The sequence below is a fragment of the Leucopleurus acutus genome (assembly GCF_964270905.1).
Source record: "Leucopleurus acutus genome assembly, chromosome: 7".
NCBI classification, from domain to species: Eukaryota; Metazoa; Chordata; class Mammalia; order Artiodactyla; family Delphinidae; genus Leucopleurus; species Leucopleurus acutus.
The window spans coordinates 7,015,683-7,027,540 of record NC_139150.1 but is presented as its reverse complement, the minus strand read 5'-3'; the positions used below and the strand labels follow the sequence as shown (position 1 = coordinate 7,027,540).

The window sequence follows — 11,858 nt, the reverse complement described above, 5'->3', positions numbered from 1 at the left end:
TTGTGTGCTGAAACCCTCCTTTTCTCTGATTGGTTAGCCACCTACCTGCGCTCGTCCCGGATTGGGCGCCGTCTTGGCCGGCTCGCAGGCTCCTAGGGGCCCTGCTTCCTGATTCGCCGCTCGGGCCTGCCCCACGGCCTGCACGGTGAATGGCTGCGCCGCTACCTGTATCGGCCTCCGATTGGGTGCGCGGCACCTCCCCCGGCGTGATAGGTCAGGACCACCGCCCCCCTGGCTCCCTATTGGCTGCTCGGCGAAGCCCGGTCTCCGGGTAAGATGGCAGCGGACGGACAGTGCTCGCTCCCCGCTTCATGGCGGCCGGTGACCCTCACCCACGTCGAATATCCTGCAGGTAAAAGACAACCCCGGCTTCGAGGACGCCTTCCTGGGGCCGGCCGGTCAGTGCCGGGCGCTCCGGCCGGCGCAAGCCCGCAGAGGGGGCGCCGGGGGACCGGGGTGGGAACTGTCAAATAGTGAGCCACGGAGGGTTCGGCCGGCGCGCGCGCCGCGCAGGCGCAGTGGTGTGGCGATGAGCTGGGCGAAATTGTGAGTCGCTCGCTCGCGCACTCTGCGGCTGCGCGGCCGGGGTGCTCCACTGGGTCCTGGGGCGCCGGTGGGCTGTAATGGGGCGGTGGTGTGCGTGAGGCGGGAACGGATCACTGGCCTGGACCTGGGCCCTTCTTCCCCGCCCTTCCCGGAGCCGGAGAGGCTGAATTCTCTCCTCGGCGTGTAGAGAGTGCCTTTTTCCTTCAAACAGTGCTTTTGGGCTGCCTGGAAGAAAGAGCTCCCCATTGCTGGGAGTGTGCAAATCGAGGCCGGGCAGCTCTTCGTTGTTTGAGTACTTCTGATGCCACGCCCTGGGTAGGGGGCACTGCTCTACAACTCAGGGAACCCGGTGAGGGGTCAGGCAGCCTCTGGGATGTTAACTTCTGGAGCTTCCCATCAGACACAGCTCCAGAAGCTCAGCGTTTTCCATCCGTGAGGTCCTGTAGTGAGCGTTCTGGAGGCCGTTTAGTAGAGTGGTGCAGAGCTTGGGCCTTGGGGTCAGAGTTCAGGCCGAGGCCTTGTGCAAGTGACTTCACCTCTCTGTGCCTCTCTAAAGTGGAACTAATCACAGTGCCTCCCTTCTAGTGGTGACGTGAGAATCAGAAATAGGAGATGTGAGAAATGCTGAGTGCAGTGCCTCGCATACAGTAAACATTGAAGAAATAACTGCAGTTAACATGATGCCACCTTCCCAGCACCCTCTCAAGCCCACACTGCCATCTATGTGTAGGATGGTTGGGTGTTGGGTGAGGCTGGGGGCCCCCTCATTGAGCCCTGGTTGCCCCAGGAAGGGCCTACTCATGCAGAGACATGAGAACCTGGCCCTGCTGAGGACTGGATGCCAGGAAACTTTGACCCTAGGTGTTCTGGGTTATACTGGGGATGGGGCGGCCCTGCAGCTGTTGGGCCCTACTGTCTGCCTGCCTCCCCGCCATTCACTCATCCTTCATTCAGCTGGTATCCACTGAGCACCTCCTGAATGCCAGGCCCTGGGCTCGCTCTGCATTTTGAACGGTGAACAAACCAATATGTCCCTGAACTCCTAGACTGTGAAAAAAAAAAGCCCACTTTACAGGACGGAAACCAAGGTCTGGAGTGGGGAAGGGACCTGCTTAAGTCCTCAGCACCTTCATGATTTCCCCTCCCTGGCCTGGAAGGAGGAGGCTGGCAGACGTGAGCGGCATGACGCAGGCTGTGATGAGGGACCCTTTGCAGGGACTGTGGGTGCCTGGAGGAGAGACCTGGCTGAACCTGGGGGCCTCTCTCAAGGTCTAGTGCCCCCGCTAACTCTTCTGTGACCCCCTGCACTTCTCCTTCGTGCCCCTCATCACACGGACCCTGCTTCCTTCATCCATTCTCCTTTCATTTAACATCATTTTAGAGCCCAGTTAGTGCCAGGCGCTGTGCTGGGCTTGGGGGAATTGAGTGGGGTGTAGAGACCCCATCCCTGCACTCATGGCGCCTACTTTCTAGAGGGAGAGACAGATGCAGGCCGGATAGCTCCACTAATGAGTGGTGTCCTGAACGATGCCCTGGTTACAGATTCTGAGAGCTCTGCAATGGCAGGAGTGTGATTTTTTTTTTTTCCCCACTGTGGTGGGTACTTAATTTATGTTGAGTTAACGCAGACAGCATCCCAGGTGGGGGAAACAGTGTGTGCAAAGGTCCAGAAGTGGACAGAGCATGGTGCATTCAGGGAACTAGAATTTGGTTCCTGGAACTGGAGCAGAAGGTGGGAGGGAAGCAGGGCCAGGACTGCAGGGCTTGATGAGCTGGATTGAGGTGGGACTTATCCTAAGGGCTGAGAGAGCCACCGGGGGGCTTAGACAAGAGGATGGTCAAGGCAGAGTTGCTGACAGCATCTGCAGGAAGGCCCAAAGGTGGCACTTGCTGTGAGACAGGCCATGGAGATGGCCAAGGCTTTGGGGGCACCAGCCATTTCCTGTCCTCCTGATGACCCAGTGTCCTGGGCATCGGCTGGACGGCTGAGAGACCCAGAATCTCAGGGCTGGAGGGGGCCAGGCCACTGTGTGGATGAGGAGACAGAACCCCAGAAAAAGGAAGGGCCTCACCCAGTGTCATCCAGGGGGCCTATGGCAGTACTAGCATTTGGACCTATGTTGCTGGCCTGTTCTCCCAGGCCAGTTCAAAGCCAGCCCTACCCTGGGTAGGTGTGGGGGAGGCCAGGTATGTGCCCATCCCTTCAGCCTGGAATCTGGGCTCGGCCTTGGGTGGGTACCTTCCTGCTGCCTGTGTGAGGCCAGGCTGGTGGTGGGGCGATTTCCCACACTGAGTTCTCCAAACATGGAAGTGTCCTGGGTGCCAGGGACCGAGCTGGGCGTCTCACAGGCCTGGTCACATCAGAGCTCCCATGGCTGTAGGAGGTGGCTACTGATATCCCCATTTCACGGGTGAGAGAGCTGAGGCTCAGGGAGGTGAAGTCCTTGCCTGAGGTCGTGTAGCCAGCAAGTGCTGGCACGGGAACTAAACCACACTCTCTGACCCCAGAGCTGCTACGTAGCTGCCCTGTCTCAAATGGTGAGGGTGGCCTTTGGACTAGCAGGAAAGTGGCTCCTGTCTGTTGGCTCCAGGATCCTCCCGCCGAGACCTATTAGGGGGTAAAAAGCAGGTAGTCAATAGGTAGCCAATTTTTTTGCCAGTAGAGAGGCAGTGAGAAGCTGTTACTGCAGCGGGTGGCCATAGTGGGCAACAGAGCTTCACCCCCACCCCCAGCCTTGGTCCCTGTCAGAGTCCACAGTGTAGACCCAAGTCTGTGCGGTGTTCAGAGAACACCAGGTTGCCCTGGAGGCCCAGGGCTTGGCTGGGTCGGTCTCCGCACAGCACTGCATTCCAGAGTCATCCATGTGCCCGCCAGGCTGCCTCCTGGGACAGGGCCCAGCCTCTGGGGTCAGACCAAGCCAGGTTCAAATATCTGCTTTGGTGGGATAGTGGGTGTAGCACCTGGACCAGGCTAGAGACTTGGATTTTAGTCAGATCCTACCTCTTTCTGGCTGTGTGACTTTGGACAAATCATGCAGCCCCTGTGGGACTCAGTGTCGTCATCTGTAGAACAGGGAGAATGAAGGCACCTGCTTTAAACTCATGATCTGTGAACCTGAGTGCTTAGTACACACGCTGTGCCCGTGACTGAGGACGAACGGTGAGCTTGGAAGGCTGAGGCACCCCCCAGCTGCCTGGCCTTGCGCTCCCGGCCCGGCTGGGACCACCTCTGACTGAGGCTCTACTTGGCTTGCTGGGGGCCACGCCCTCTTCCATGGCTGCGCTCTGTCCTCATCCTGTTCTCCCTGCCTTGCCCAGGTGATCTCTCTGGCCATCTCCTTGCCTACCTGAGCCTCAGCCCCATATTTGTCACCGTTGGTTTTGTGACCCTCATCATATTCAAGCGGGAGCTGCACACGGTGAGTGAGTCACTCCCACCCCAGGGAGGAGGGGCCTCACCATTCCTTCCCAGGGGCTTTGCCTTCCCTTCCCTGCTTCCACCTTTCTTGAGGTGTGTGGAGCCTCCTGGCTGGTTGCAGGTTGTCCACTGGGCTGGAGGTTCAGTGGGCGGCCACGGCCTTTGGGCTGGGCGGCGGCCAGCAAGCACACAGAGGCCCTGCTGACCATGCATCTTCCCAGCAGATCTCGTTCCTTGGGGGCTTGGCACTGAACGAGGGGGTCAACTGGCTGATCAAACACGTCATCCAGGAGCCACGGCCCTGTGGAGGTAGGGCCCAGGCCTTGGGGGTCTGCGGGTCCCCCAGGTTAGGGCATTACTGGGAGGCCTGCATCCTTCCATCATGCCCTGCTCTCTGTCTCCACCAGGTCCCCACACGGCAGTGGGCACCAAGTACGGGATGCCCTCCAGCCATTCCCAGTTTATGTGGTTCTTCTCCGTCTATTCCTTCCTTTTTCTGTATTTAAGGTGAGCTTCTGCCCTGGCTGGGGTGGCCCTGAACTGGCCCAGGCTGGCCTCTGCCAGGGACTTGCTGCAAGCCCTTTGGATGCCATTTAGGGCTTGGCCTCTACTGGGGGTGGGAGGAGCTGCAGCCAAGGCAGAAGGTGCCCAGGGAGCATGTGGCTGGGGCCGGGGCTGTGTGGGAGGCCTGGGCCCCAGGCTGTGGGCCGAGGCCACCTAACAGGCTTGTTTTCCCAGAATGCACCAAACGAACAACGCCAGGTTCCTGGACTTGCTGTGGAGGCATGTACTCTCCCTGGGTCTCCTCACCGTGGCGTTTCTAGTCTCCTATAGCAGGTACAGAGGGAGGGAGAGCCCCTGCCCCACGCCCTGCCCGCTGGATACTTGGTCCGTATTGGACCTCGCTGTGGACCCGAGTCCCAGAGCCTGTAGGGCAGGGCTGCGAAGGGGGTCCCAGGCCTCTCATTTTATTTTATTTATTTATTTTTATTTTTTTATTTTTGGCTGCGTTGGGTCTTCATTGCTGCATGCGGGCTTTCTCAAGTTGCAGCGAGCGGGGGCTACTCTTCGTTGCGGTGCGCGGGCTTCTCCTTGCGGTGGCTTCTCTTGCTGCGGAGCACGGGCTCTAGGCACGCGGGCTCAGTAGTTGTGGCTCATGGGCTCTAGAGCGCAGGCTTGGTAGTTGTGGCTTACAGGCTTAGTTGCTCCGCGGCATGTGAGATCTTCCCGGACCAGGTCTCGAACCCGTGTCCCCTGCATTGGCGGATTCTTAACCACTGCACCACCAGGGAAGCTCCAGGCCTCTCATTTTAAAGGGCCAGGGCTCCAGCTGCCCCTTCCAACCCAGTCCTTGCTCTCTCCTCTTGGTTGGGCCCAAGGTTCTAGGGTTAGCCATCTGTTCCCAATGTCCTGGAGCAGCCCCTTGCAGACAAACTCCAAGTTCAAGGGCTGGACAGAAGGGAGGCAAATCCTAGCTGAGCCATCCCTTCACTTCTAGAGTCAGGGGAGCAGCTGTTGGGGTCCAACCCCTTGCCTCCTTCTAGAAGTAGCTCTGAGTCCGTGTGGTCACAGGGGCCTGCCCCGTCTGTGTATGTCTCCCGTGTGTGTGCAGAGGTCCAGGGAAGCTGGCACTCAGGCTTGCGGGGAGGCTGTGCAGGACTGTGTCTGGCTGGCTCTCATGAACTTCCCTCTGTCCTTGGCCCAGGGTCTACCTGCTGTACCACACCTGGAGCCAGGTGCTCTATGGGGGCATCGCTGGAGGCCTCATGGCCATCGCCTGGTTCGTCTTCACGCAGGAGGTCCTCACCCCCCTGTTCCCTAGGATAGCAGCCTGGTAACTGCCTCCTGCCCCTGCTGCTGTCCCCCGCTCCCCCCACCTTCCCAGGCACTATGGCCCGTGCCCCTTCCTGCGAAGGGGCCATCGGTGGGAGGACCCAGGCGTCCTGACCCCAGCCTCAGTCTCCCTGGGAGGGCCCTAGTGCCCAGGTGGGCATAGGGCTGCAGGCCCCGCTCGTCTGGCTTCCATCTCCCCCAGGTGTTTTCTCAGCCCAGAAGCCAAGATGCCAGCCTCTGTCCTTGCCTGGCCTCTCAGGGACTTGGAAAGCAGCATGTGTCCTTCTGGGCTGTGTGTGCCTTGGGGCATTGGACCTGCCTGAGTGTCACACAGGCGACACATCTGGGTCTTGCACAGGCCAGGCAAAGTGGTGGGGAGAGGGTGCATCGCCGGCCCCAGGCACTGGTGGGAGAGTCTGGCTTGGTGACAGACTCATGTTCTGATATGGTCCTGGATTTCCGGGTGTCTGTCTCTCCAGGCCTATCTCTGAGTTCTTCCTAATCCGAGACACGAGCCTCATTCCCAACGTACTCTGGTTTGAGTACACGGTAACCCGGGCAGAAGCCAGGTGAGTCAAGGGGATAGCAATCACTGGGTCCTGGCTCAGTGGGGCACATCCCTCAGTCAGTGCCGCCCCCAGTTTTGGAAGGCTGCCTGAGAGCCGGGCACTTGCCTAAGCACTTTTCTTGCACTGCCTCAGTGAATCCTCCCCTGGACCCCATTTTACAGATGAGAAAACTGAGGCTCAGAGAGAGGAGGAGAGGAATCACTTGACCAAGGGTTTGCAGATCGTGGGTGTGGGAGCTGGGCTGGGAACCTAGGCTGTTGAGCCCAGGGCCATGCTTTTTTTCTCTTTTTTTTTTTTTTTCCTTTTTTTGCGGTACGCGGGCCTCTCACTGTTGTGGCCTCTCCTGTTGCGGAGCACAGGCTCCGGATGCGTAGGCTCAGCGGCCATGGCTCAGCGGCCTAGCTGCTCCGCGACATGTGGGATCTTCCTGGACCAGGGCACGAACTCGTGTCCCCTGCATCGGCAGGCGGACTCTCAACCACTGCGCCACCAGGGAAGCCCCAGGGCCATGCTTTTAACCTCTGTGGCCCGGAACCAGAGAGCTGGGCAGCCAGGATTCTCTGGGGGCCTGTGTGTCGACCCCCCTCGGGACTGTTTAGTCCAGACACTTTCCTCTGGAGGGGTAAACTGAGGTGTGGTGAGTTAGGGGCACCCGTGTTTGCACACCCAGTCAGGGCAAAGCTGGCTTTGGAGGCTTCTTCTGACTTAGCTCTCCACGCACCCCAAATCCTGGGTGGGGTGCCAGGTGGGGTCGGGAAGGCCTGGCTCCTTCCCAGGTTCAGAGGGGAGCCGAGGCGAGGTTGGGCTCCAGCACAAGCCTGGGAGGTTTCCTGAGGAGCCCTGGGTTCCTGGTGAGAGGAACCACAGGGCAGGGTCACAGCAGCCGGGAAGTGTGTCTAGGGCATCATGGTCCCAATTATCCTAACGAACTTAAGGGTAAAGCCCTGGATCCTGAGGAAAGGGGATTTGAGGGGTTAGGGCAGGCAATCCTGTTATTGGCGGAAGGCCCCAGCTGGCCCAGGCTCTCCACCTGGCTCCCAGAGCGGCCCCGCCCCTCCCGGCTGGCCGCCACCCACCTTGATGTACCCAAACTTCCACGTGCACCTGCTATGTGCCAGGCTGTGGGCGGCAGTGGCCGGCAGGAGGGACACGAGGAATGAGGCACCTACCTGTGCGACAAGTGCCTCGGGCTTGAGAGCTCATGACAGCAGCGTGCTGTGAGGGTGTGTGGTTGGGCTGGCTGGCCGCTGTGACAGGTCTGAGCAGAGAGAAAGCGGGACTGTCCAAGTTGGGGTTTAGCAGGGAGAGTGCTCTCAGCATAGGGAACAGCTTGTGCAATGCTTCTGAGAACAGGAAGCTTGGGGAGTCCACCAAACAGACAGAGGCAGGTGTGGCTGGAGCCCAGGGAAGAAGGGGGCTGGCCATGGCACGAGGCTGGGGCTGCATCACGCAGGACCTGTGGGGACAGTTAGGTTTCTGAATTTCAGTGGGGTCTCTCGAGGAGCCAGGCCCTCCAGGGAACGGGGCTGCCCCTGCTTCCTTCAGGCTCCTGAGCCCGTCGTAGGTATCGCCACACCCCCAAGTCAGGTACTCAGATCCACTCGATAACTTGTATCAGGAGTGCTCCTACCTTTGCTTATGTATATCCCAAATGGAGAACTCACTACCTTCTTGTCTGTTTAGGTTGATGGTAACAGAACCCCACTTATGCTGGCTTATCTATAAGTGGGAACTGCCCATGATTACTGGAATCCAGCCAGGTCCCTCTTGCCTCTGTTCTCCCGTCCTGGCCCCCACCCCTGCCCTGGCCTCCTGGCTGCACTTGGACTCCAGAGCTGAGCACCTGTGATACAGGCCCAGCAGAGACATTGACCCTCTCTAGGCCCCAAGTCCCAGGTCCCAGGGCAGGAGCTCTGATTGGCCCAGCTTGAGCCAACCACTGGGGCTACTGGGAGTGGACCCTCACTCATTCTGATGGGATTGTGGGGAGGAAGGAGACAGCTGAGGGGCGAGTCACTGGATGCCAGGAGTCCCCTCATCTGACCCCCACCCCCACTTTGCAGGAACAGACAGCGCAAGCTGGGGACGAAACTGCAGTGACGGGTGAGTGTGGCTGTCTCCAGCCTCCAGATGTGGCCTGCACGATGCCTTGCAGGGTGGATGGAATGACAGACAGAGGGACGAAGCAGAGACCTCTACAGACCCAAGTCACCGAGTGGAGCCTTTTTTTTCTTATTTTAATTTTAATGAACAAGGTGGACCAAAGGGCTGAGCCAGCCCCTCAGCCAGGACCCTGGAGGGCCTGTTGCCGGGGGGCCTCACAGCCAGAGACCCTCACAGTGCTGCTGCCAGCCCCCAGTTGGGCGGAAAGTGCCCCTGGCGTGGGCACTGGGGCATGGGGTAGAGAAGGAGGGCTTGAATCTCTGGCCGCAGGGCCAGGAAATGTAGGTGGCGTGAAAAATGCACACTATTTATTTTTTGGTTTTGTCAAAGGCAGATGGGATTTTGGAGAGGGACTGGAAGACCCAGCTCTGCGGGGGCTGCCCTGCGTACCGAGGAGCCCAGGTCAGCTTCCCAGGCCCTTTGCCCTGGGCCTGAGAGATGGCCTGGGGGCCCAGGAGGAGGGAGCACCCCCATGCCCCCCCTGCCGCCAACGCCATTCCAGAACCTCGGTCAGTGTTTCCCGTGTGGGAGCCAGGCCCAGAGAGAGCAGGCATCTGAGCTGCCATCGCTGTGTCCTACCCGCATCGACCCTGCGCCGCAAGGGCTTTCTCTGGTTCCCTGTCCCCAGGACAGCGGTCCCTTTCTGATGAAAGAGCCTGCGCCTGTGGGTGAGCAAACCCAAGCTGTTTACAGCTCTTTCCTGTCCTGCGTCCGCTAGTGGGTCGTCTTCATCTCCACCCGAACAAAATGCAGAGGAAGCAGGAGCTGGTGAGAGGAGTGGGGCAGCGGTGCCTACTGTCCCCACCCTTCCCTCCCCTCTGTGTGCTCTGAGCATTCCTTGTCCTTCCCGACCCCCCTCCGAGAGGCTGGGAACCTGCTTGGGTCACCCCAAACCTGTGTCCGGGGTGTGGCTCACAGATCCCCACTGCCCAGCTCAGAGGACGACTCCTCCCAATCTTGAAGCCGCCTTGAAATGGAGCTGTGGAGAGGAGATGCGGCCAGACTTGGAAGCTTCTAGAACTGAACCAGGCTGCTCGGGACCTGTGTTCAGGGCCCGACCCCCCTCCCTTCCCCGGCCGCCTTTTCTTTGTGGAGGTTCCTAATCTGCTGCTGAAGCACAATATTTTGGTGCTTTCTTTTCTCATTTGTTAAAGACAGTGTCCAAAGCCATTCCAGATGCCAGGACCAGGGGCCTGTTTCTGGGGAAGGTTGGTCAGTCCCCACATTTTCCTTTCCTTCCCTTCTCATTTTTATTTTTTACATTTTGCCTGAGATAAGCCAAGTGTGAGGTGGTTTGACTTAAGAAAAATCAATGAAAATTGTTTACTATTGTTTTAAAATAAAATCTTCAACTCTGGCAGCTTGAACATGTTGACTGAGCTGATGGGAGGAGCCGGGGACGTGGCTGTGCGGACACACAACCTGAGGGGCAAGGGCATGGTTAAGACCAGAAGATCGTGCGCGTCTCCAAGACACCTAGTCCCCTCCAGCCCCCAAAGCCAGGGTTGGAATGGCCTCTGTGACATACCCCACTGGGGTCTGAGGACAGCTCCCTTCCACTGAGTTTTTTTCGTCCCAGTCTACCTCCCCCTGTGGCGCTGGCTGGCTCTGCTCTCAGTAAGCCTAGCTTCTCCTTCATGTGACAGCCCTTGAAGACTGGGGAGAACCAGCATGTCCTTCCTAAGCCTCTGCCAGGATACAGACCTCCGCTCCTTGCTGAGTTCAGTGCTGCTTTAGCGTGCGGACAGGTGAGTATCGTGCTTTGCAAGAAATAGCTGCAAACTGACCTGGGTTTCGGATGCCTTGTAGGAGTGAAAAGAACACAAGCCATGTCGGGTCCAATGCGGGGCTTCTAACCCTTCTTTAATTCATTAACCTGAGATTCATAACAGCTTCACCCTCAGGCAAATCAGAAGTAATCCCATCCTCACATGAGCTCGAAGGCTGGGTTTGGGTTCCCCACCACGGCCCACACAACCTGGACATTTAGTTAAGGTGACCTCATCCCAGACGTGTGGCAGAAGCAAACAGATCTCTGGAAGAAGGAACCTTCATGCCAGACTTCAATTATTTATACAGTTTTAAGAAACTACCATGAACAAAATATAGACAAAGATGACCAGGTAGGAAAGGAATCACCACCATCCTTGAGAACTAGCTGGAAACAAGTATTAGAAACAAACCCACACATACTTCAGGTGCTGGAATGATCGAGCACAGATTTTAAGTTGTTTTACTTTTTTAAAGAAGTAAGGGACAAACTTGAAAATATCTGCAGGACTGCGCTGGGCGTGCACTGGTTGAGAATCCACCTGCCAGTGCAGGGGACACAGATTTGATCCCTGGTCCGGGAAGATCTCACATGTCATGGAGCAGCTAAGCCCGTGTGCTACAACCACTGAGCTTGCGCTCTAGAGCCTGCGAGCCACAACTACTGAGCCCACGCACCACAACTACTGAAGCCCATGAACTCTAGGGCCTGCGTGCTGCAACTGCTGAGCCCTTGTGCTGCAACTACTGAAGCCCACACGCCTAGAGCCCGTGCTCCACGAGAAGCCACTTCAATGAGAAGCCCACGCACCACAACGAAGTATAGCCCCCGCTCACCACAAATGGAGAAAGCCCGCACGCAGCAACGAAGACCCAAGGCAGCCAGAAATAAATATATATATGTATGTATGTATGTATGTGTGTATATATGTGTGTATCTGCAGAGAACAGGAAACTATAACATGAACGCTGGCAGATTTTTCAATGAATACTGGAAAATATGATAGCTAGAAAACAAGAACTCAGTAGGTAGATTTAACAGCAGACTAGACATAGTTAAAGAGAAAAACTGGAGGTCAGAGGAAATCCAGGATGCAGCAAGAGAGAGGACGGGGCCGTCTCATGAGCCCTGAGGTTTCCCTGAATCCCGGGTAAACGCTGCTTTTTACCCCAGTTGGCACTCACCCACACGTTCACCCTGGTTGGGCTCTCAAGAGAGCTGCCCAGCACCCCACCTGCGGGTTGCCCAACTCCTTTTCCCATTCAGTTGGTCACCAAGCCCTGCTCACTCCACCTTGTCAGTGTCTTTTGAAATAGCCACTTTCTCTGCCTTCCAGGCCAGTCTGGGTCCCAGCCCACTACCCCCTGCTCAGCAGCAGCAAAGCCCCCTGGCAGGTTGCCCTCATCCCCACCCATCAGGGCCCTTCAATCCATTCCTCAGCATCTTCCTAAAACATCGTCCTCGGTGTCTTGGGATAAAACCCAAGCCTTTAACTTGGCCCATGGCGTCCAGCCCTCACTCACCCTTGGGGCTCTGCTCCAGGCCTGCCCTTGATTCC

General features: G+C 57.8%; 1 protein-coding gene across 2 annotated transcripts; it reads left to right on the top strand.

Moving 5' to 3' along the window:
- Positions 1-276: 276 nt before the first annotated feature.
- On the top strand, positions 277-9,813 carry DOLPP1 (dolichyldiphosphatase 1; the record flags this gene model as incomplete). Of its 2 annotated transcripts, XM_082842383.1 has the most annotated exons (8): positions 277-352; positions 3,865-3,965; positions 4,189-4,273; positions 4,372-4,471; positions 4,703-4,801; positions 5,670-5,798; positions 6,277-6,366; positions 8,430-9,813. In XM_082842383.1, 8 exons carry the CDS (start codon positions 277-279, stop codon positions 8,464-8,466), a joined length of 717 nt encoding a protein of 238 aa, XP_082698509.1. In that variant the 3' UTR covers positions 8,467-9,813. The 2 variants fall into 2 exon arrangements, with proteins under 2 accessions (XP_082698509.1, XP_082698508.1); XM_082842382.1 differs by lacking the exons at positions 5,670-5,798; positions 6,277-6,366; positions 8,430-9,813 and having other exon boundaries at positions 4,703-5,270.
- Positions 9,814-11,858: the final 2,045 nt, after the last annotated feature.